Consider the following 23,992-nt stretch of genomic DNA (forward strand, 5'->3'; position numbering starts at 1 on the left):
CTGCTGTAGACTACTGAATTAGAATCTGCTTGCTTTTTTTTGGTGATGCTAGGCAGGAACTATACCACTGAGCTACATCCTCAGCCTAGAATCTGCATTTTAAACAAGATACAGATTTTTTTATACATTAAAATCTGAGAAGTAGTTATCTAGTTGGTCTTTGAGCTGGCTGTTTTACTAATGTATAGTATCTATTTTAATCAGTCAGGAAAAGGGATTTTCATACATTTCAGGCCAAGTAAATCTTTAAAGAACACGGGATCCCTGTAGACAGTATAAATATAAGGTAATATCATACCCTTTAGTTGTGGAAAACATAACACCAGGACAGAGATAGTAGAATGATAAACTTCTAGGAGACGGAAATTGTCATTTTTAGTTTTTTTGTTATTTATTTTGGGGGGTGCTAAGCATTGAACCGAAGCCCTTGCACATGCTATGCATGCACTTTAACACTGAACTACAACTCCAGCCCCCTGAAATTGCTATTTAAAAAAAAAAAAAAACCCATTTATTTATTTATTTATTTATTTATTTATGTGGTGCTAAGGATTGAACCCAGGACCTTGCATGTGCTAGATGAGCACTCTACTGCTGAGCTGCAAACTCAACTCTGAAATTGTTATTTTAAAAATGTGTAAATAAGAGTTATGATTCTAGTGTTTTCCTGTCTAACTTGGATGGCAGTGGATGGAATAAAAGGCCTAAAATCCACGTTTTTGAAAATGTCTCCCAAATTTAATATTTTAAAGTTCAAATATGCCAAGTAAATCCATCTCATGAATCTTTGTGTGTGTGGCGGGGGGAGGTTAACTGAGGATTGATTCCAGGGGCGCTTTACCACTGAGCTAAATCTCCAGCCCTTTTTATTTTGAGATAGGGTCTCACTAACTTGCCAAGGCCAGTCTCAAACATGTGATCCTCCTGCTTCAGCCTCTTGAGTGGCTGGGATTACAGGTGTGCATCACTGTGCCTGGGCTATGATTTCTATTTTTTAAATGTACGTTCTTGTGATTTTTAACATAGTTTATAATTATACAATGGAAAATTCATTAGGTGTTTAGTGTTAGGCCAATTTGTAGAACATGTAATCTTCAGCCTTCAGACACTATAGACCACATCTTGACAATCACTGATTTGTACATAGCAGTTTAGAAATGGTGATGAAAGTAACATGTATTTGTAAACTCAAGATTAAACATTTAAAATAGTAGGTGTTGGATGGTGGAATGTGATAGACATCATTATCCAAAGTACATGTATGAAGACACGAATTGGGTGCCAACATACTTTATGTACAAACAGAGATACGAAAAATTGTGGTATATATGTGTAATAAGAATTGTAATGCATTCTGCTGTCATTTTTTTAATTAATAAAATAAATAAATTAATAAAGTGGTAGGTGTTGAGGGTGTACCTCAGTCTTAAAGCTCTTGCCCAGGAAGCATGAGGTCCTAGGTTCAATCCCCAGCATGGCAAAAAAGGGAGAAAAAAATTTTTTTTTCTAAAAATAGATTTTACTTCCTAGAGGTATGTACTCGGCACATAAAGGGTTCAGGGTACCCTGTAGTACCTGTCCTGTGGAGCTTCACAGACTGAGTTGGCTATACGCTAGAATAAGGGTTGAGCTAGAAAGGACTGGTGCATGCCTGCAGGGGCTTACGGAGATTCTGGGAGAGTGTCCAGTCTATAAGAGTGTCACCTTTGGTTTCTGCTCTGAGTTGATTTTAATAGAAAACTCAATACTACTTTTATCAGTGATAATATTTGGTAGGAACTTGATTTGGCCAAGCCAGTGTTAAGCCTTGGAAAAGATGTATCTTGTGTTCCATGTATATATCTAAAAGACACCCATATTTATGGGTGATTTTTTTTTCTGTTTTTGTTTTTATTTTATAGAGGAGTGTCAATCCCCCCCTGTAAAGTAAATTACCATAGCAAACTGCCATATACTAGGTGACCTATGAAATTTACTTCTCATAGTTCAGGAGGTTCTGAAGCCAAGAGCAACATAATGGCAGATTCAGTGATTGGTGAGGGCCTGCAGCCTGTTCCCAGATATCAGTCTTTCTGTGTCCTCAGGTGATAAAAAGGGATGAGTGAGCTCTCTGGGCTTTCTTTCTGAGGGCACTAATCCCATTCATGAAGACTCTACCTTTATAATCTTAATACTGTCCAAAGACCTCACCTCCAAATATATCACATTGGGGATTGGGTTTTAAGATTTTGGCGGAGGGAACATAAAGGTTTCATCTCATGGCAGAGATTTTCCTTCTACCTTTTTTAGACTCTTCACTTTTTCTATATTAGGATGATATACGTAATTTTAAAACTAGAAGACAGTTCAGGGAATATCTTAATGCAGTTTTGGGAGTAAGGGAAGTCTTGAGGCTGAGGAGACCTATTTGGACCTTCTAGGCTCTTGTCATGTTATAGAAAAAAATTTAAGGAGACCTCAGGCCTTTGTTTTTTAAAATTGTAGATTGACATAATACCTTTATTTATTTTTATGTGGTGCTGATGGTCAGACCCAGAGCCTCACATGTGCTATACCACTGAGATATAGCCCCAGCCCCATCTCTGGTTTTAGTAAAAAGAAATTTTTATTAGAGAGTGAAAGGTGGAGACATGCATTCTGAAGAATTGGAGCTACTTAAGAGCCAGATGCGCTTTTGGGGTCTTAGGCTGTTCTTTTAAAGAAGAGGGGTGGGCATGGGAAGGCATATTGGAACAATGTCAGCCTGGGGAACTCAGTTCTTTGATCATGGATCACAGAATGTTTATAGTGGTCTGGTCTCCAGGACCTTCAGGCTGACATTGTCTCCTCTATCTAATAAATAATGTTTAGAGTGTACCTGTATTATAGGTACATTCCCTTTGTTTTATCTCATTTGAAATAAAAATACATCTCCCTTTGTTTTATCTAATTTGAAAATACATTGTGTAGTCTAACATAAGCATTAATCAAATCAGATAATTTTCATAAATAATTGAAATTTTAACATCTTATAGAAATTTCCCAAGAATTTGGGAGTGATAGAGCTATAGTTTTCTTTTCCTTTTGTCTTCTATCTTTTTTTTTTTTCTTTCTTTCTTCACTTGTCTCTCTCCTGATATATACATTTTTATCATTTAGGGAAGCTTTTTGTTTTTTGTTTTGGTACTTTTAAGTTTTATTTTGAGACTCACTGAGTTGCTTAGGGCCTTGCTAAATTACTGGGCTAGCCTTGAACTTGATATCTTTGTGAGCTGATGAGATTACAGGTGTGTGCCACCACATCCAGCAATATTTTTTTAAAAGTAACTTATTTGGGGGCATTAAGATGTGATTTAATTGGTTCTGGAGATCAAATCAGGGACATTGCATATACCCACATAAAGGCAAGTGCTTTACCACTGAGCTACATCCCTATTCCTCTAGGTAGACTTTTTTCCCTAAATACCCCACCCCCAGGTGATTCTGTTGTTCATCTTCAGAAGGTGGATCTGGATTACCCACTCTTGAATGTGAGCCTAATTAGTGATTTGTTTCCAAGAAATAGTAGTGGTGAACTTGAGGTGTTGCACCTTGTGATATTAGGTTTAGAAAAGGAGATATATCTTCTATCTGGCTTTTTCTTGGAACCCAGCCTCCAGATGTGCCAAAGGTAGGACACCTGTAGGTGTCTCAGATCACAGTCCCAGCATCTCATGCACAACATGGTAGGGTGAACCTTCCAAGGATTCCAGTCCTCATTCTTCCATCCGCCCTATCTATAGTCTATGGATTCTTGAGCAAAATAAATGATGCCACTAAATTTGGAGAATAGTAATGTTACAAAGCCAGTCACTAGAGGCTATATATTTTACTGGTTATTATTACAACCAGATAAATAATATATTAATAGATAATTTTAAACATTCATCCATGTCCCACAGTTTATAACACCTTTATTTGCTTATTATATTTCTTTTCAATCTTTGATGAAAAACACACATTGATATTTTGACTGTGTTAATAGTGTGGACATTTAATTTTGTGGATATTTTCTTTTGTTATTAGATATTTTCACATTTTACTACGTAATATTCATAAAGATTATTTAAACTGAATATATGATAGTTCATGCAGTGTATATACCTATGGTTTTGACAGACCTAAGCAGCTCTGGCTTAACAGCTCTTTTTCATATTTCATTCTCTATAAATAAACCCAGAGAAGATATTTGTATACCTGCCACTGGGGGAGATGAAGAGGATATAAGTGATGGGATCAGTGTCTGTCTGTCCCTTCTCTTATGCTGAGTTACTGAAGACTATCTTGTGCAGAGAGCAGCATGTTGTCTTGGTGTTTTGCTTCAGATGTCCTCTGCACAGTGGTGATGGTATTTTTTGGAGTGGAATTCCTAGGAGAGGATTTCCAACTGGGTTGAGAATGGCGTGGGAAAAAGGAGAGAAGAATGGGTAAAAAGGAGAAAGATGAAAATAAATGACCTAAATTCTGCCTGAGGTGTAAGGAATTGATCAGGTCAGGTTAGAGAAGATGAGACTCTTGAAATCTGATCAGTGTTCAGCTCCAAAGTTGAGTATGTTGGTAGAGAGTCACAGAAACCGCTGCTGGTGGTGAAGTTGAACACAAGATAGTGGGATTGCAGTAAATGGGCATTTGTTTTTGGGTCAGGCAACCTTTACCTTAAATACTTTGGGCTTTCCCTACCAGCTCTAAAACTTGACCTCAGTCATTGAATTTTTCCATTTTCTATTTTTTCATCTAAAGAGTGGGTGTGGAAGTTCCTGTCTCCCATGGCTGTAGTGAAAGAAGTGTTGCTAATTATGTATGTCTTTCCTACCCTGTGAGAAGTGCAATTCTATTATAACCTTGAAGTAGGTTAAGGACAGACTGAAGGAGATGGGACGATTCATGTCAGGAAAGTCTTAGGTTTGTTACTTCAGGTCTTTTCTCATATGGAGAGATTGGTGAAGAGAAATACTGGGAGTTGATTAATGAAGTGGACCCTTTATTGACTACCTGCTTAGTGCAAGGCACTCCCAGACTCTGCCAGAATGCACATATGAGTAGTTGGCTCCTTCCTTTCAATGTATTTGTAGTCCCATTGGAAACACAAATATGCACTCATAACTAATTCAGCAAAGGTTAATTCTAGGACGTTTGGTGTTCTGTTTGGAAACTCGGGGAAAAGTCTGCGTGGTGTGTTAAGTAGGAATGGACACTCAGAAGGACGTTCAACCCCCAAAGCAGCAGCCAATGATCTATATCTGTGGAGAATGTCACACAGAAAATGAAATAAAATCCAGGGATCCAATCAGATGCAGAGAATGTGGATACAGAATAATGTACAAGAAAAGAACTAAAAGATTGGTGGTTTTTGATGCTCGATGAAACATGGGAATTCAGGGGAGTGTCTTCCTTTGTACCTGGATTTGACCCTTGAATGTTTCTCGTTATTATACAGCTTTTTATTTAGCACACTTATCTTATGAATACAGCTGTATACATATGATTCCATTTTATTTCATTTTCCAAGTCAAATTGTGTTTAGATATCAGTAATTTGTGTAAAGACTCTTGTTTAATTAAATGACTTAATTTAATTTTATTGTATTATGTGATCAGACACAAAATGAAAAATTAAAATTGCTTCCCCAAATCACACTTTTAATTACACGCTTGTTAGAAATGAAAGTTTCTAAAGTCCTGTAAAATTCTGATGAAAGAAGTTCCTTGGAAACCATAATTATATGTTGTGAACTGTTGGTAAACTCTCTAGCATTATTTGGTACAGATTAAACTAGTCTACTTGCTCTCAGTATAAAGATATAAAAAATTCAAAACTAGTAGGTAAAATCAGAAATGAATAGACATAAAGGAATAGCTGAGAATGTGTAAAAACAAGTTGCTTCTTCACATATACAGGGTCATATGCATGCCTACCCTTCTGAAATAAGTTCTGTATAGAAAATTAGTCAAGGTGGAATAGTTACTTGAGTCGAAGACTAAGAGATTAAAAGGAGCATTACTGGAATAGGGGAAAGAGCCAGTGTAAAAGCTATGGGGCAAACTGTGAACTTGCTTTGTTCCCACTTCAAAATGAAGCACATGTGACTTATACTTCATTAACAGTGAGTTAGTGGAAAAAGGTGAGGTTGCATTTTTGCCACTGGATGCCACCAAGAAAGCATTGTTAGAGTCTTCCTACTACCATCATCTCTAAATCAGAGTCCCCAGAGCACCTGAACATCTGCAGAAGCTATTCATCAAAGGGCTGAGCTTTGAAACAACTGATGAGAGTCTGAGATGCTATTTTGAGTAATCGGGAACACTCACGGACTGTGTGGTAATGAGAGATCCAAACATCAAGTGCTCCAGGAGCTTTGGGTTTGTCACTTATGCCACTGTAGAGGAAGTGGACACAGCCATGAATGCAAGACCACACAAGGTACATGGAAGAGATGTGGAACCAAAGAGCTGTCCCAAGAGAAGATTTTCAAAGACCATGGGCATACTTAACTGTGAAAAAGACCTTTATTGGTGGCATTAAAGAAGTCCCTGAAGAACATCACATGAGATTATTATGAACAGTTTGAGAAAATTGAAGTTATTGAAATCACGACTGACTGAGGCAGTGAAAAGACGAGGGCCTTTGCTTTTGTAACTTTGGATGACCATTACTGTGGATAAGATTGTCATTCAGAAATACCATACTGTGAATGGCCACAACTGAAGTGATGAAAGCCCTGTCAAAGCAAGAGATGGCTAGTGTTTAATTTAGCCAAAGAAGTCCAAGTCTTGGAAACTTTGGTGGTTGTAGAGGTGTAGAAATGACAGTTTGGGTCTTGGAGAAAACTTGAGTGGTTGTGTTGGTTTTGGTGGCAGTGGGGATGGCTACAATGGATTTGGTAATGATGGAACCAATTTTGGAGGTGGTGGAAGCTCGTTTATTTATTTTGACAATTACAACAATGAGTTATCAAATTTTGGACCCATCAAGGGTGGAAACTTTGGAGGCAGAATCTCTGGACTCCTTGGTGTTAGAGGCCAATAGTTTGCTAAATCACAAAACCAAAGTGGCTATGGTGGTTCTAGCAATAGCAGGAGCTATGACAGTGGTAGAAGGTTTTACTACTGCCAGGAAACAGCTTAGCAGGACAGGAGAGCCAGAGAAGTGACAGCTATAGATACAGATTTATGAACTTATCTAAGCACAGTGGTAGCAGGGCCTAGCTGCAACAAAGAAGAAATGATTTAGACAGTACTCATATGTAGACAAAAAAACTTGAGGACTGTATTTGTGATAAATTGTATAACAGGTCATCTTAGTTTCTATTCTGTGGAAAGTGTAAAGTATTCCATCAAAGATTTTAATGTAGACTTTTTCCCCCACCCATGCTGTTGATTGCTAAATGTTAGTCTGATCATGATACTGAATAAATGTGTCTTAAAAAAAAAAAAAAGGTTAATTCTGATTGCAGGAATTGGGTAGGTAACATTTCATCTTAGATTTGGCATTTGAATTGAATACTAAAAGTGAAGAAGCCAGAGCATAATCAAAGTGCAGTGAATAAAGATGAAAGTCTTGTTTAGAGACAGCACACCACACACTAGAGCAAAAACAACCAGTTCATGAAGAAAGGGGGTAGGTTACAATATATTTTTTTCTCTCTGTTTTTTGTATAATATAAGGATGGAAGTCAGAGCTCTGCCACTGAGCTGCATCCCCAGCACTTCTGTTTTTTTATTTTGAGATAGGATCTCACTGAAGTGCTAATGTAGGCCACTAACCTTTGGTCCTCCTGCCACAGCCTTCTGAATAGCTGGGGTTACAGGCACATGTCATTTTATTTGGCCTGAATATTTCTTTAGTCATTGAGCTTTTCTGAGCAAGTGAATGACAAGAACAGACTCTGGAGGAAAAAAAGCAATTAGTGTAACAAGAGAATAAGGGAGTGAATGATGAAGTGGCATGAAACAAGAGATAGATGTGTGAGAGAGGGCTATTTAAGCAGTGACTTGCTAGGGTTTGGCAACATAGAGGGAGCCTGAAAGCTGGAGTGGTTAAAGGGAGAGGATACCATCACCAAGATTGGGAGTAACACTAGAGGAGGCTCGCTGTGAATCAGGAGCAGGTGTGCTGCCTCTGAATCTGCTTGCTGCACAGGGAGGGCTGCCTGGACTTTTTCATTGCAAACATAAAGTTGGCACTTCTGTAAAATTAAGAATAAAGTTATAGACTTGGCAGTAGCAGGAAGGAAGGAAGAGATGTGTTAAAGGTGGAGTGTTTGCATGGGAAATAGAAGGGGATAGATGATCAAAGCATCACTTTTGTAAATACCAGGTTCTTCAATTTCTAATTCATGGGAAAATGCAATGGAGACTGACTGAAAAGAAGGGGAAAGTTTCTGCTGAGATTAGTTTTGCCAGGACTGTAGCTCTTAACTAATTTTATTAGTTCCTAAATTATAGTGTTTAATAGAATAAATAACTAGCAAAAATGCTGCATGAAGAACCATCTATATTTTACCTGCCAAGATCTTCATTCAGATTAATGTTACCTAAGATCACTGTATTGTTAATACCCTTAAATTGTCTTGGGCTGAAAGAGGAATATATAATTAAATATTGAATAGCCTGGCATCTCAGTTCAGAGGAAGAGATTTTTATGGTGAAATGAACTCTGAAGCTAGGTCGGTTGGTTGTTTATTTATTTAGCAGTACTGGGAATTGAACCCATGGCTGTGCAAGCACTCTACCCCTGCCCCACAAACTACTTAAAGTGACAGCTCAGAGAATCCAATTGCATAGTTTCCAGACATTGCTATTGTATTGTGCATTGTCCTGTGGTATCATAGTATAAAATGTAGCTGGTCTTTGTGCCCAGTTCCTGTCACAGAGCTCCTAAAACCCTAGGAATTTGCTGAGTGATAGTAGTGGCTTTTATTATTTGCAGTGAACTTCCCACCCACCAACCCTTTTATTTGTTCAGTTCTGGGGATTGAATTCAGGTGCTTGAACACTGAACTACATCCCTAACCCTCTTTATTTTGAGATGGGGTTTCACTGAGTTGCTTGAGTTGGCCTTCAATTTGTGATCCTTCTGCCTCAGGCCAGAGCCACTGTGCTTGGCTCACATTTCACTCCTCTGATCACACCCAAGTTTATGCTAATGGTGTGACTTAAAGTGGGGATCCTAAATATTCTCTGGATATGGCACTAGTCACCCAAACAACCCAGTGATTAGATTGTTGGGAATTTGAACCCCACCCACTGACCACTGAGCTGTTACTTAAAGAGGTGGAGAATCTCAGAGACACCCTTCCAATTAAAGCAAAAACCCACAGCCTGCTGTCATATCTCACCTACCTATTGCTGTCTAATGTATCAGTATTGTCATAATAGAATCAAATGTTTCTGTACTGAACATTGTTACACCAATACAGAGTCTTGGGCCAAGTGTAAAACCTTAAATTTTGGTTGAGTAACCTGTTATCTCTATGTCTAGGTTTGTCTTGCCTCTTTCCTTTTTTTTTTTTTTTTAAACCTCTTTCCTTGTTCCAGGAAAACAGGTGGAATTTACCTTCCTCCATTTTAGGAATTATTTTAACATTTTTTTTTCCAGAGGAGATAATCCATATAAGCATAAAGCCAAAGGTATCAGCTGCCAAATATCTGAAATATAGAAAATGGGTTGCGTTTTCTGGCCTTCAACATTTTTTGAGTGGATGACTCTTGACAACCACCTTTTTTTTTTTTTTTTTTTAGACAGTTCCTTTTGAATAAATTTCCATTTGGAATCAATTCACTGATTATACTCATTTCCCGCTTTTGGCTTTGCTAGATTATGCAGAGCAATCTAGCTGGTACTTGAGGCTCTACCAGCAGAATCTACATCAGATACCTTGGGCCAGGTGTGTTTTGCATTTGCATGGCACCATAGGGTTCTCTCTCACCTTGCATAACTGTGGACACAGAATTTTGAAGACATCTTTTTAATATTTTCTTGATTCAATGTGTAAATAACTTTCTATTCAGTGATAGCATATTCCAATAGGGAATGAGTGAGCTAGCTCTTGTTTTTGCCTTTCATTATGTGATAGTGGAAGGACTCCACCTCAGCCTCTGATTCTATTTTACTTCAGTTAAAAATGTTTTAATGAAGGTAGAGAGCTCCAGGACAGCCACTTTCTCAGTCTCTTCTAGAGTTCCATAGATTTGAGTAGTATGAAGACAGAGTGCTTTGTGTTTCCATGTTCTGTCACATGCATGATGTTGTTTGATCCTAAAAGACCCCATAAAGTAAGAGGTGTCACGATAGTATTGATCTTCTATTGCAGGTAAACAGACCAAGATTCTGAGGGGGTGGGGAGATCTTGAGTAAGACAGCTAGTGAGGGCTAAACTTGGGCGTTGAAACTGAATGATTTAATTTGCAGTGCTGGGGATTGAACCCAGGACCTCATATATGCTAGGCAAATACTATACCACTTAACCCGAACTGGATTTTTAAAAATCTCCAAATACCCACCACATTTAATTCAGTGAAGCAGTCCCAGGGCTTTCTGTGTTGTTGTGGGTTTCTTCTGCAAAAAGGTTACTCTTGTTACATTCCAGACATACACATTATTTAAGTCCTTTATATCCTTGAAAATTAAAATTGTTGCTTTCTGGATTAATTGAAAAGATATGTGATTTTGCTAGTTGGGTACTGTCAGTTGGCAAGTTCCTTAAGTATACAGAGAAAAGAGGTTCAGGCAGTGAGAAACAAAGCCTGAGTGACTTGCCCAGGTTTTTTGGGTTTCCAGCTCTTTCCTCTCAGTAACTTGGAATCCTAGAACCTGCTTAGTGGGGTCCTGGTTATCAAGGAAGGTCTTGTTCTGAGAGGCGTGTGAGTCCCCTTTTAGAATGTGTGCTGCTTGGCTATAGTCCAATCCCTTTCACAGAATGGAAAAGGAGGTGCTCACTGATTGAAAAAGGATCTCATTCATGCTCTCATATTTTGCCATCACCTCCCTTTTCTCCCAACAGTGGGCTACCTTGAGAATGGAGAGAGGAGCCAAGGAGAAGAACCACCAACTTTATAAGCCCTATACCAACGGTAAGATTGTTTCTTGATTCTTAGCCTAAAAGAGCTCTTTGAAATATGTTCCTAAGTGCTTTCAATTGTACACTTAGTCTGTTTTCTGTTCCTATAACCTGAGAGTGGGTAGTTTATAAAGAAAAAAAGGTTTATTTGGCTCTTGATTCTGGTGCATAGGGAAATACAGGGTGCAGTAGAGCACGCCTGTAATCTTAACGGCTTAGGGGAGCTGAGACAGGAGAATCTCAGTACAAAACCAGCCTCAGCAATGGCAAGGCGAGACACTAAGCAACTCATTGAGACCCTGTCTCTAAATAAAATACAAAATAGGGCTGGGGATGTGGCTCAGTGGTCAAGTGCCCCTGAGTTCAATTCCTGGTACCAAAAGAAAAAAGAAAAATCCAGATAGCATAGCATGACATTGCTGAGAGCCTTGCTGCTTCACGATGTGGTAGATGGCATCACATGGCAAGAGAGCATGTGTGAGGGAAGGAAGAAGTGAGGAGGTGGTATGTGATGAGAGAGTACCCAAGAGAATGGGGAGGGTCTGATCTTGCTTTTTGAAAATTAGTTCCTTATCTTGCAGGAACTAATCCACTTCTGCAGATCTGACTCCCCAAGATACCAGTGTTTGTCCTCTGATCAGGACATGACCCCATGACCTAATCACCTTCCATGAGACCTCAACTCTTAAAAATGCATAGCTCTCAATAATGTTTTGAATCTTTAGGGGGACACACTTAAAATGTCGTTAAACCATAGCACACAGGTACCCTTCACTATTTAAAATGCAGTATTTGTACCCTATTTCTAACATGCTCCTTCCTAGCTTGCTGCTTGACCAGGGTGTTCTCTTTTGTAGGAATCATTGCTAAAGATTCTACTTCACTAGAAGAAGAGATCAAAGAGATTCGCCGAAGTGGTAGTAGTAAGGCTCTGGATAATACTCCAGAGTTTGAGCTCTCTGACATTTTCTACTTTTGCCGGAAAGGAATGGAGACCATTATGGATGATGAGGTGACAAAGAGATTCTCGGCGGAGGAATTGGAATCCTGGAACCTGCTGAGCAGAACCAATTATAATTTCCAGTACATCAGTCTTCGGCTTACTGTCTTGTGGGGGTTAGGAGTGCTGATTCGGTATTGCTTTCTTCTACCACTCAGGTGAGGGCAAGGTCTGGTGAAGATAAAAGACTTGACCTGCTTTCCCTAAGCCCGAAGCATGATCTGCCTATCTCTCTGTTTTGTTTTCCCATTTTAGAAAGAATAGTGTGGTTCTTTCATTTTTCAGTCCATCCGACTCTTGAAAAAAAGTACCTTGGTATGGTTATCCTTTAAAGGCTCTTGGATTCTCTGCATATCAGACGGAAATAGTAGGGTTTTATGAAGATAGATTGCTTGTCTAGATGGACTGAACACAGGGACAGGGAACGTCATGTGCTTTCTGGCCATTGCTCCCTGGGCATGGCCTTTCTTCCTGAAGCTCGCCTCTCCAGCACAGAGGCGCTGGCGATTTCTGTTTTTCTGTGCTGTGTGTTCCAAGGATGCCTTGAGACATGCCAGTACCTTTAGGCTCTGCCTCCTATTGTTCAGAGAGGCTTTGCTTCAGCCAGGGTGTAAAGCCAGAGGGCAGGGGGAAGACAGCAGGACAGTAGTTGCCCAAGGGCAGAACAGCTTGCTTTAGGGTTTCCTGTCACTCTAACTGCCTGATGCCTGAGGTGCTAGTCAGCTGAGAAACAGATTCATAGTTGGCTTCCCATTTGGAATTATAGTGATCCCTGGTTCTGATAGTCTGCTTGCATTTCTGGGTGGAACTCTTGCCTGGTCTTAGGTGCTCAGATCTTGCGGATGGTTTTGGGGATTCCTGCTTTCATTTTCACACATTCACTTAGTTTGCTGTGTTATTTGTCTTCCTGTTACAGGATAGCTCTTGCGTTCACGGGGATTAGCCTCCTGGTGGTGGGCACAACTGTGGTAGGATACTTACCGAATGGGAGGTAAGTAGAGCACAAGTGCTCAGTTGTGGGGCAGTCAGTTCTGGGAATGGTAGCTGATACTGCAGGCTAAGCCACTCCTTCAGATACTAACCCAATCCATAAAGTAACCCTGTGTAACAATAAAGGCTTTCATTTAGTGATTGATCTTGACCTGTGACTATTTTGTTTGGTTTTGGGTTTTTTTTGTCCCTCAGCCCTCATACTCTTCTCATTTTAAGACAAAAAGGCAGAAACCACAAAAACAGAGTCCAGGGCCCAAGTGTTAACAGTTTTAATAGTAGTATATCACTTAATTTTGAGCATTCTGCTAAGTTGATAAATTGATGGGATAAGGAAGAGGGTAAAGTTTTAAAAAATAATTAGGAATACAAGTAGATTTTGTCTTTTTTTTTAAGCTTTGTTCTTTCAGGGAAGTTGTAGGGCCAGCAGACTTCTCTAATGCTGGGACTGGTGAGGAGGTTGAACTCTGGGCTTGGCCTGCCTCTGGGAATGACTAGGGGAAAGGACTCGAGGAGATACCCTGGCCCACCTGTGTTGGGAGTTATAGGCTATGAATACTGAACCAATAACGTAGGGGAATGTAAGCAAGTCTTGTTGCCATTTCTTTGTTTCATCTTGTGTGACATAAAGAGGCTAACCTTACAGGGTTTACAATACTCAGTAATATTTATAAAAGCATTTTGCAGACTTAAATAGTTGGAGTCAAACTTGTCCCATCTTCTTACCTGTAAGATGAAACCTCAAACTTTTTCCTATTATTGCAGGTTTAAGGAGTTTTTGAGTAAACACGTTCACTTGATGTGTTATCGGATCTGTGTTCGAGCCCTAACAGCCATCATTACCTATCATGACAGGTGAGGCAACTTTGTTTTGATGCAAAGGGAGATGGTGCTGGCCCAAACTGTGACTTGGACTCACCTGCACTCAACCAATTGCAAAGAGACTTCTGAGCTTTAAGTTAGAGCTGGTGAAATTTGTGAGGTGAGAGATATGCTCTAAGTTAATCGTTTCACACTCACTTTTATTGCTTTGCATATTTTTTACACTAGAAAAAACAGACCAAGAAATGGAGGCATCTGTGTGGCCAATCACACATCTCCTATTGACGTGATCATTTTGGCCAGTGACGGCTACTATGCCATGGTAAGTTTTTTCCTCCTATTTTTTTGAGGCAGGACTCCTTAAAGGGTCAGAATTGGTTGACCTCTGAACCTTTCACAAAGCACTTTCTTAAGGGTATAAGTATATGAGCATATTGGTACCCGTGGACCCTAATCTAGATTGTCACTTTGGGGAACTCCTTGGGGACTAGGGACTTGGAAATAGGAGGTATTCTGAAGTGATAAGATTGTGGCTAAAGTTGGTACTTACGCTTTTTTTTTGGCAAACCATGGAAGTAAGGTACAGGATGAGGATGGGGACTTGAAAGGACTGGATTCGAGGGCATTTGAGAATGGCCAGAGGGGCATTTTATTCATTCATCATTTGCAATACTGGGGATCAAACCCAGGACCTCACACATACTTAAATAAGCAGCTCTACCCCTGAGGTATGTCCCCAGCTCCTTTTTTATTTTTGAGACAGGGTATTAAAGTTTCGAAGGCTGTGCTTGTCCTTGAAATCATCCTGCCTCTGAAGTAACTGGGATTATAGGTGTGTGCCACTGCACCTGGCACACACCTGGGAGGGACACAAGGGATCACTCAACTTTACTATTTAGTTTTAAGGTTTTAAGTTATGTCTTTAATTGTATATCTCTGGTTAAAAGGAGACATTTAGGATTCAGAGTGGTTTTTTGATAGTGAGAAATCTGCAGTGAGCAATCGTATCTATGGATGAAGGTTGGAGTACTCATTTTTGGGACCTATGGCTTCTCCCCAGAGTTGGGAGTATTGTGAGAGGGTGGCTTCCTAATTATTCTTTTGTCTGAGATTAGGTGGGTCAAGTGCACGGGGGACTCATGGGTGTGATTCAGAGAGCCATGGTGAAGTCCTGCCCCCACGTCTGGTTTGAGCGTTCTGAAGTGAAAGATCGCCACCTGGTGGCTAAGAGGTAAAATGAACAATGCTATTTGCCCAGTTAGAACATAAACAGAAAACGTTTTAGGGGTAGTTATCCATCCACTGTAAAGTTATAATTCATTGTAGAGTATAGTTCTACACAGGGCCTATACTCTTCTCATAATGAATTTTTTCCTAAAACAATATGAAAAGTATAAGGTGGTTGTGATGTATGTACACCTGTCATCACAGCAACTTGGAAGACTGAGGCACGAGGTTCACAAGTTAGACGCCAGCCTCAGCAACTTAGTGAGACTCTGTCTGACAATAAAGAATTAAAAAAAAAAAAAAAAAGGTCTGGAGATGTAGTTCAGTGGTACAGCACCCCTGAGTTCAATCCCCAGTATCATAAAAAAAGTTAATTAAAAGTATGAACTTTCTGGCTGGGGATGTGGCTCAAGCGGTAGTGCGCTCGCTGGCATGCATGCAGCCCGGGTTGATCCTCACCACCACATACAAACAAAGATGTTGTGTCCGCTGAAAACTTAATAAATAAATAAATAAATAAATATTAAAATCCCCCCCCCCTCAAAAAAAAATATGAACTTTGATTGCTATTAGAAATCTCCAAACAGATTCGTTATCATACACACACACACACACACCAAAAAAAAAAAACACACACACACACAAACTGCTGCTCAGTCTCCTTCTGGTGCATGTAATGAAAAGAGTTGCAGTAATGACATCAAGACTCAGTTGAGTTTATCTTCCACAGGTCTTTGTGAACCTCCCACTAAATTCTTTTTGCTGTACCTTTGCTTAGGGACAGAATATTGAGACAAGGGACTGTCTGTTTTCCCCAGTTTTAACAGAGTACCTGAGGATTGGGTGATATATGAAGAAAAGCTTATTTTGATTCACAGCTCTTCGTGGCTGGGAAGTTCACATTTGGGTGACCACATCTGGCAAGACCTTCATGCTTCACCATAACATAACAGAAAAGCAGAAGTGGCAACAGGCAGGTGCAGATGAGACAAAACACAAGAGGCTGCCTTGCTTTCTAATACCCTACTTTTTTTTTTTAGAACAGGAATAAGTTGTTTAACAGACATTACTCTTTTTTAATATTTTTTTAGTTTCAGGTGGATACAATATCTTTATTTTATTTTTATGTGGTGTTGAGGATCGAACTCAGCACCCCGCACACACCAGGCAAATGTGCTACCACTTGAGCCACATCTCCAGCCAACAGACATTACTCTTTTTTTTTTTTTTAAAGAGAGAGTGAGAGAGAGAGAGAATCTTTAACACTTATTTTTTTAGTTCTCGGCGGACACAACATCTTTGTTGGTATGTGGTGCTGAGGATCAAACCCGGGTCGCACGCATACAAGGCGAGCGCGCTACCGCTTGAGCCACATCCCCAGCCCCAGACATTACTCTTAAAGTAACTGATCTAGTACCATGAAAACTGCATTAATCCCTCTTAACAACTTAATTACTTCTTAAAGGCCCCACCTCCCAACACTGTCATAAGGCAATCAGATTTCACCATAAGTTTTTTTGTGTGGGAGGACAAGTACCAAGGATTGAGCCCAGGGGAACTTAACTGCTGAGCCATATCCCCAGCCTTTTAAGTTATTATTTTTTAAATTTTGAGACAGGGTCTCACCAAGTTACTTAGAGCCTTGCTAAATTGCCACTGTAACTGGCTCACCACGAGTTTCTGAAGGGATGAACCATAGCAAGGTCCAACCAAGCATGGCTGTTGCGTAGTCAGGCAACAAGACTTCTGAGAGTGCTGTGTGTGAGCCTCCTGCAGATAGTACTAAGTCTGAGCAGCATCCTTTGTGTGTAGACTTTAATACTGAATTGAATGATTATATGGATTAAATAGCAGTACTCTGCCCTTATAAATTTTCTTCATGAGTTTTAGATTTTGGGTTTATAAAAAACAAGGGTTTATTAACATGCCCAAGCTAGTGTGACATATATTAATCACTTTGATGATGATCGGCTTGAGGTTATCTATTTCTTTGTCTTATTTTTTTTTTTCTAAAGACTGACTGAGCATGTACAAGATAAAAGCAAGCTACCTATTCTCATCTTCCCAGAAGGTAAGAAGGAGTTGGTCCCCACAGAGCTGCAGTGTTGACCGCTATGCAGGATTGCAGCTCTATGGTCACCTTTTGGTTACCTTTAGATTGGTTGTGGGACTAAAAACTCAGGGAAATTCAGAATTTGGACTAAGAGATTCACAGGGTGAATTTCCTCAGTGCAGGAATGTCTTCTGTGGTACTGTTGGCAGTAAGTACCCTTTTAGCTTCTTGTGGAGTCTACCAAATGTCTTTGGCCTTCTTCTAGGCTGGTGTGTGGGAATCAGGGAAAGTGGCCTGTAAAGAGAAGGAAGTGGGACTGGGGATATAGCTCAGTTGATAGAGTGCTTGCCTCACATGCACAAGGCCTTGGGTTCAATCCCCAGCACCAAAAAAAAAAAAAAGAAAAGAAAAGAAAAGAAAAGGAAATACAACATTTTGCCTGACTCTTGTAAGTGTTCATTTTATAAGTTGAGGTTATTACAGGTTTTTCCTATTTTATTATTATATTTAGTGTGGAAGAAATTCCTAATATTTCAGGTAAAGGACCAGAAAAAAAAAAAAAACAGCGTTTTATATTCTCTCTTGCATTTTAGGAACCTGCATCAATAATACATCAGTGATGATGTTCAAAAAGGGAAGCTTTGAAATTGGAGCCACAGTTTACCCTGTTGCTATCAAGGTACAAGACCTCTGAGGATGCATGCTGTCTTTATCACAGCCACCAAGGCCGGATACAGCAAGAAGGTGGAGGCTGGAGCTGATGTACCAGTCAATGAGTTGCTCTTCTCCAGTATAGCAATGCTGGGCTACCGTGGGTCCAGTGCTAGCAGAAGGAGAATACCAGGGGGTTGCCACCCTATCACAAAGGACTGGGGAGTATTCAGAGGAGATAACCACCCACTTCCCGATTTAGGAAATGAATTATTTTTTGGTTAGAATGAGGACCACAGCTACAGACCCATTTCCCACAAAATGTCATTTCAACAGCCATTTACCTCTATTAGAATCATTGACAAATAAAAAAGTTTATGATACGCCTACTACTTGGTGGCAAGTACAGTGCCTACATGGTTGAGACCTCATGAGACTCTTGGTTTGTGACCATGTGCTAGTGAATATTAAGCTTCCTGCCTGAATGGATAATTTGCTTTGATAGAATTATAAATACAGAAACATAAGCTTTCGAATTGTTTGAGTCTAGGCCAACAAAAAGATGAAAATCCCTTTACTTCACAGATGCACACTAAATATATTTGAGTGAATGACATGCTGTTAGAGATAGCCCTTATATGAGGGGAGAGGATAGATGAAACAAGCATGATGATATGTTGGCAATTTTGAATCTGGGTAATGGGTATATTAGCTTAGTCTCTGTTTTGGATATGTTTGAAAACTTTATTAATAGAGTGTATGTGCCTATGGGTGAGACATGAAGCTGTCCAAGGAGAGAAGACATTTGTTTGATGATGGCTGTTAGAAGAAGCTTCCCTGTTGAGGCAGAAGCTGAGAGTAGTCTGGAGAGATTAGTGTGGCTAAAGTTCAGAGCTACCTGGGTGTAGAGTTGCTTCATAAGTGTTCATGTCGGGGGTAGGGTTTAGGAGCAGCTCTCTAACCCTTATACTGCCTCAGTGGGTTCATTCACGAGCATTGCTGTTGATACCACATGTTCAGAACTACTCACTTCTTAATGTCCATTGTGTTTTAGTATGACCCTCAGTTTGGTGATGCCTTCTGGAATAGCAGCAAATATGGAATGGTGACATATCTACTGAGAATGATGACCAGCTGGGCTATTGTCTGCAGTGTTTGGTACCTGCCTCCCATGACCAGAGAGGTAAGTGCCTCCAGCTGTCAGAGGTCTTCATTTAGCTACATATGACCATGAGCCATGGCTGAATGGCCTTTATTCATTTCTTACTACAGAAAGATGAAGATGCCGTCCAGTTTGCCAATAGGGTGAAATCTGCTATTGCCAGGCAGGGAGGATTGGTGGACCTGCTGTGGTAAGTGCAAAGTTATGTCGTGGAGTCTAGGGGAACTTGTGTTTCTGAAGCAGATACAGAGTCATCAGCTTCCTTTACAAAGGCTCCTTTCCTTCCTGGTGTAGTGAATGAAACCCACCATCTCTGGAGACAGAGCACTATGACTTCTTTTCCCTAGTCCTGACTCAGAAGTACCCTGTGCCTTGATCTCTGGGAGCATGGAATTCAGGATGCCTAGACTGAAGCAGTGAATTTCATGTACCTTCCTGGAGTTGTACCACTATGTCAGGGTACCTAGACAGTTCTCATCTTTAGATAGGGATGACTTGAGGCTGATCTGAAACCTCAGGAGTATAACGCTTCTTCTGATTTCAATGTATTTGATGGAATTGAACCATCCTTAGAAAGGCAAAAGTTTCATTTATTAACATTTAATTTATTACCTACTAGAGCTGGAGTTAACATCTTTTCTATAATAAATCAGTAAATATTTTAGGCCTGTAATGTCTGTCACAGCTGCTTGCTTCTGCCATTATAGTGTGAAAGCAGCCAGGATTAGAACTTGAGTAAATTAATATGACTGTGTCCCAATAAAACTTTATTTACAAGAGCAGATGTCAGGCTGGATTTGGCCCATGGACATATTTTATCACTTTTTATCCTAGTGTCTGAGGTAATTATGCTTCATACAACAGGAGGTTGAGCTGTATGAATGCTGGTTCAGAACATCATTGCTACATTCTGAAGGGCATGGAGGGCATGGATCAGTCGTGGAGGACATTTGGCTAGGTGGGCCTTATGAAAACAGAAAGTATAGACAATCAAGTTTTAAACTGAACTGTGGATTTTCGTGTAATAGCATGGCCTTGGGAATATGGCCTTTTAAAAAATATGAATGTTTACTGAGCACTTAATTTACCAAATACTGTGTTTCTGATATGCTGTGATGTTCTTGTTTCACCGTCTTGAAAACATGGATATTAAAAAAAAAATCATTATTCCTTAAATTAAGAAACTCAAACTCAAAGAAGTCAAGTCACTTTTTTAACAAAGTCACAAAATAAGCACCAGAGATAGACAGTTTTTACAGACAATTGAGTTTCTGTATTTCTTGAAGCTTAGCTCTCCTCCCATAATGCCAGAATACCCCTTAGCTTCTGTAAGTTGAAGATGAATGTCAGAGTAGAAACAATGTTAAAAACTGCTTGATAGGTGTAAGCAGTTACACAGTGCTTTTAGAAGAATCATGAATGTCAACCTCTGGGCAAGAGAGAGCTGTCTAGGCTGGTTTCTGTTGACATCCTAATGAAAAAACTATGGAGTATCATTGTTTCTGACCAGTTTTTCCTGGACTTTGAGCAGCACAGTGCATCTGCCATGATGTGGGTGGGCCACAGCGCCTTCTCTGCTTTACATGGTCTTTTTCTCATCAGGGATGGTGGACTGAAGAGGGAGAAGGTGAAAGACACGTTCAAAGAGGAGCAGCAGAAGCTATATAGCAAGATGATTGTTGGGAACCACGAGGACAGGAGCCGTTCCTGAGTCTGTGGCTCACATTGGCTGAAGCCACCATGCCTGAATCCTGACGTGTGAGCCAGCTGGATTTGTTGCTGCCACTGCTGCACCACCGCCACCGCCCCCACTGCTGCATCCTTCCAGACCCTGGGGCCCTCTGGGGCTGTTCCAGATCTCAGGACTCCAGCCGCTTCAGAGCCTTTTGGGGATCCCTGGGCTCTGGGGCAGCACAGCCTGCCCTTTGCTGTCTGAAGTGAATGCTGCTGGGTGTTGCTACCCAGGACAAGATGCCTTCTTGTTCTTTTACAATAGGTCCATTGGAGGAATGCCATTAAAATCAGCTCTCCACTCTGTGTGTTGTGCAGGGCTGAGCAGTCGGGAAGATCGGCCACATTCCCTGTTAAGACGTTGGGTGTTAGTCTGTAATTGTTGCCCACGTGCCAGGGACTGTGCTGGGGAAGGTCCACTGGCTCCTGAGCAGAGGCCACTGCCAATGCCTAAATATCACCCCCCGCCCCAGTCTTGGAACTCTGTACACTTGAAAAGAAAATTGTTGTCTGCATTCACCAAAACGAAGTTTTAAATTCTTGTGCTACTGCTTATGGGAAATCACCAGAGGGGATGGAAAGAGACCAGGTGTGGACCACTGACTAGTCTGGTGAGAGCCAGGAGTTATTTTCTGTTTAAACTCCAGGCTGAGCCTGAATTTCCTATGTGACTTGCTCTATGTTTAATGTGTGCCTCATTTCCTCATCCATCATGTGGATCAGGAGGGGAAGGGTGATGATACCTACCTCACAGGGTTGTTGTGGGGATTCAAGTGCTGAGTGAGGGACATGTAATGTGCAGTGTCACAAGTACAGGTTCACAGGATGTGGCAGGACAAGGCCTGAGCTCAGAGCTGCTGCACAAGGCGTTGGACTTGTTTTTGTGAGTAATAAAAATGAATGGTGAATGAATTGAGGGACTTTTCCCTTCACTCACCCTCCCCTGCATGTAGCCCTGAGTAACGTGTTTTTTGTCAAAGTTACAATTCTCGTACTTGACTTGTGACCCTGGGACCTCAAGGGTCCACTTGGCGTCTGGATGGGTATTATTTTGTTCAGGAGATAAACATCTCACATTTGCACATCTCTATTAATTTAGAATTTCCAGCATAGACACAGATTTCTCCACAGTTGGGAACCACAGGATTTGAGGGCACCAATTTGTTGAGCTTGTGGAGATTGGACAATGTTGGGGACTGTTGGGATGTGAGGACCCTGGGAGGCATGAAATATATACAGCGGGGAAAGGGAGGATCAGAGGTCCTGGAAAGGTGAGGCAGGATAGGCAAGGATATGGTGCATCACGTGCTTCTGTACAGCTGATGGGTAAACTGCAGGTCTCCCGGGCCTACCAGGTCACTTTGCAATTACTGTAAAGGCACATCCAAAGCCAGACCATTCTCATTGGTTCTTCTGCGGTCCACCAGTTTTATATTCCTCTGAAGAAAGCGTTGCCTCAGCCCATTTACCCATCTTCCCATCCCTCCACCATCCCCTCCTCAATTGTGGCACAATCTTGGCACCTTTCAGGATTCTGCCCCAGCTGTGGTGTCATATTTCCAAGGTTGCCCACTGGCCTGGGATTTGGGGATGTGCTGGGAGTGAGATCAGGCTCCTGAAGTATGAACTCACATCACTCATGCTTGAGGACCCAGTCCCCTTTGACCCTGTGATGTCACTCATCCTTGTCACCTTCCTGTCATCTCGCACATGGCCTCCTGTTTCCTCCTACCTGCCTTTTTGCCTAATCAGTGGAAAACTTCTCTCTCAAATAAAAACCCTGTTATGACTCTAAGAAGAGTCTCTTATGAACTGTTTTATGTAATGTTCAAGAATAAAAAGTGACTTTCAGCTTTTATAGGAGGTGATGTTTGTAGTGTCTCAATGCCAAGTTGGAATGACCTTTAAAAATTGGTCTTGAAGGTCAAGATCCCTTCAAAGAAGTTCCTCTAAAATTTCATTCTTGTTCTGTCTTACTTCATGGTTTGCATAGGTTTTTCAAAAATACATTTTGTTTTTGTTTTCACTTATCTCCACATTCTGCACACCTGTCACAGGAGAAAGGAGGTGAATTATTCCTGCAAAAATGAAGTCTGACATTCTTATTTAGTGCTCATTAAAGGTTTTCAGACCCTTCCTACTGCTCCATCCTATTTACTGGGGCTTCTGCTGGCCCCAAGTTGTCCATAAGTCAGAATACTTGGTTTGGGATTGCTGAGTTGGTCTCATGTGCTAAAACTTCACAACACCTAGAAATATAAAGCAACATAAGGTATAAACTATACTGGCTCTTGAGGTCTCAGCCAAGGTAAAGATGGGCTTTGAATAAAATCAAGTGGCCTTAGTGGAGGGAGTGTTGGCCAGCTTCAACCCTTTCCAAAATTACTGCTCCTTTGCTATGTTACTTTTATTTCTATTAAGTCTATATCCTGATTGATAACTAGGGACTTGGGGTAGGACCTCTAAGGCCATTTCCATCTCTGGAATTTCTGTCATTTTAAACCCATATTTCAAACGGCTTTGAGCTCTATAAAGTAGTCTGGGTTTTAAAATAAAAGTCAATTTTCAACCCATTTGCTCGCTCTCAAGAAATTTCAGGCTAGTGAAACTAAATCACTAGAGAGTGTCCCCTTGTGTAGAGTTGAGTCCCCAAGTGATATAGGAAATTGTTGAAGCTGGGCCCGCACTTCTTGTAGGCTGGGTGGATTGTGGATCTGGGACAGACTTTTCACTCAGGCATGAGACTTTTATCCAGCCCATTAGAGGAAGAACGTTCTAATAAGGCTAGTAAAATTCCCCTGACAGTGAAAACTCAATAGAAGGCTGTCGGCCAGGCCAGGCTCGGTAAGCTAAGCTTGATAGAGCAGTTTGAGATGACATCCTCATGATGGTAAACCAACCTTGGAGCTTGCTTACTTAGTATTAGCCCCTACTCCCTCTTGCCACTCTCAGGTGAAAAAAGGCTTGATGGTGTGAGGTGTGGTTGTCAGGCCAGCTATAAGGGGTCTTTGGGCACCATCATGTTGTAGACCTTCATGGCAAAAGCAGTAGTGGGCACTAACCCTGCTACCTTGTGGAAATATGTGTCTATAAACCCTATCATTTCCTTCCTGAAATTAACCAAAAATGCAGTTCTCAGTGGGACAGTGCTTCCTGCTGCTCCCCTATGTGGGAAAGGTTTCAGTGTTGCAGGCTCCATCTACCTGCTGCATGTCTTGGGTGGCCAGACTCTATTTCTCTAGGTGTGCTCATCCTGTGTGGCCTGGGACACCCAGGCTG

General features: G+C 40.8%; 2 protein-coding genes across 4 annotated transcripts in view; both read left to right on the plus strand.

Moving 5' to 3' along the window:
• The window catches only part of Gpat4 (glycerol-3-phosphate acyltransferase 4), a 42,112-nt gene extending 19,029 nt beyond the window's left edge, over positions 1-23,083 (plus strand). For all 3 annotated transcript variants that reach the window (XM_026409343.2, XM_026409342.2, XM_026409344.2), the window contains 11 exons: positions 11,021-11,090; positions 11,935-12,235; positions 12,994-13,068; positions 13,833-13,922; positions 14,118-14,211; positions 15,005-15,120; positions 17,132-17,187; positions 17,763-17,848; positions 18,875-19,003; positions 19,093-19,172; positions 20,585-23,083. In XM_026409343.2, the coding sequence (XP_026265128.1) occupies positions 11,021-11,090; positions 11,935-12,235; positions 12,994-13,068; positions 13,833-13,922; positions 14,118-14,211; positions 15,005-15,120; positions 17,132-17,187; positions 17,763-17,848; positions 18,875-19,003; positions 19,093-19,172; positions 20,585-20,693 (1,206 nt within the window). In that variant the 3' untranslated portion in view covers positions 20,694-23,083. The remainder of the gene's footprint in view (positions 1-11,020; positions 11,091-11,934; positions 12,236-12,993; positions 13,069-13,832; positions 13,923-14,117; positions 14,212-15,004; positions 15,121-17,131; positions 17,188-17,762; positions 17,849-18,874; positions 19,004-19,092; positions 19,173-20,584) is intronic.
• LOC113197130 (DNA-directed RNA polymerases I, II, and III subunit RPABC4) lies at positions 5,181-5,399 on the plus strand. Its single transcript, XM_026409346.2, has one exon. The coding sequence runs from the start codon at positions 5,206-5,208 to the stop codon at positions 5,380-5,382; it is 177 nt and encodes a 58-aa protein (XP_026265131.1). The 5' UTR covers positions 5,181-5,205; the 3' UTR covers positions 5,383-5,399.
• Positions 23,084-23,992: the final 909 nt, after the last annotated feature.

Source organism: Urocitellus parryii, chromosome 14, assembly GCF_045843805.1.
Source record: "Urocitellus parryii isolate mUroPar1 chromosome 14, mUroPar1.hap1, whole genome shotgun sequence".
Classification (NCBI taxonomy): Eukaryota; Metazoa; Chordata; class Mammalia; order Rodentia; family Sciuridae; genus Urocitellus; species Urocitellus parryii.

Excerpts from the sequence above, each read along its gene's own strand:
- LOC113197130 (XM_026409346.2), top strand. The coding sequence starts at position 5,206 with ATGGACACTCAGAAGGACGTTCAACCCCCAAAGCAGCAGCCAATGATC.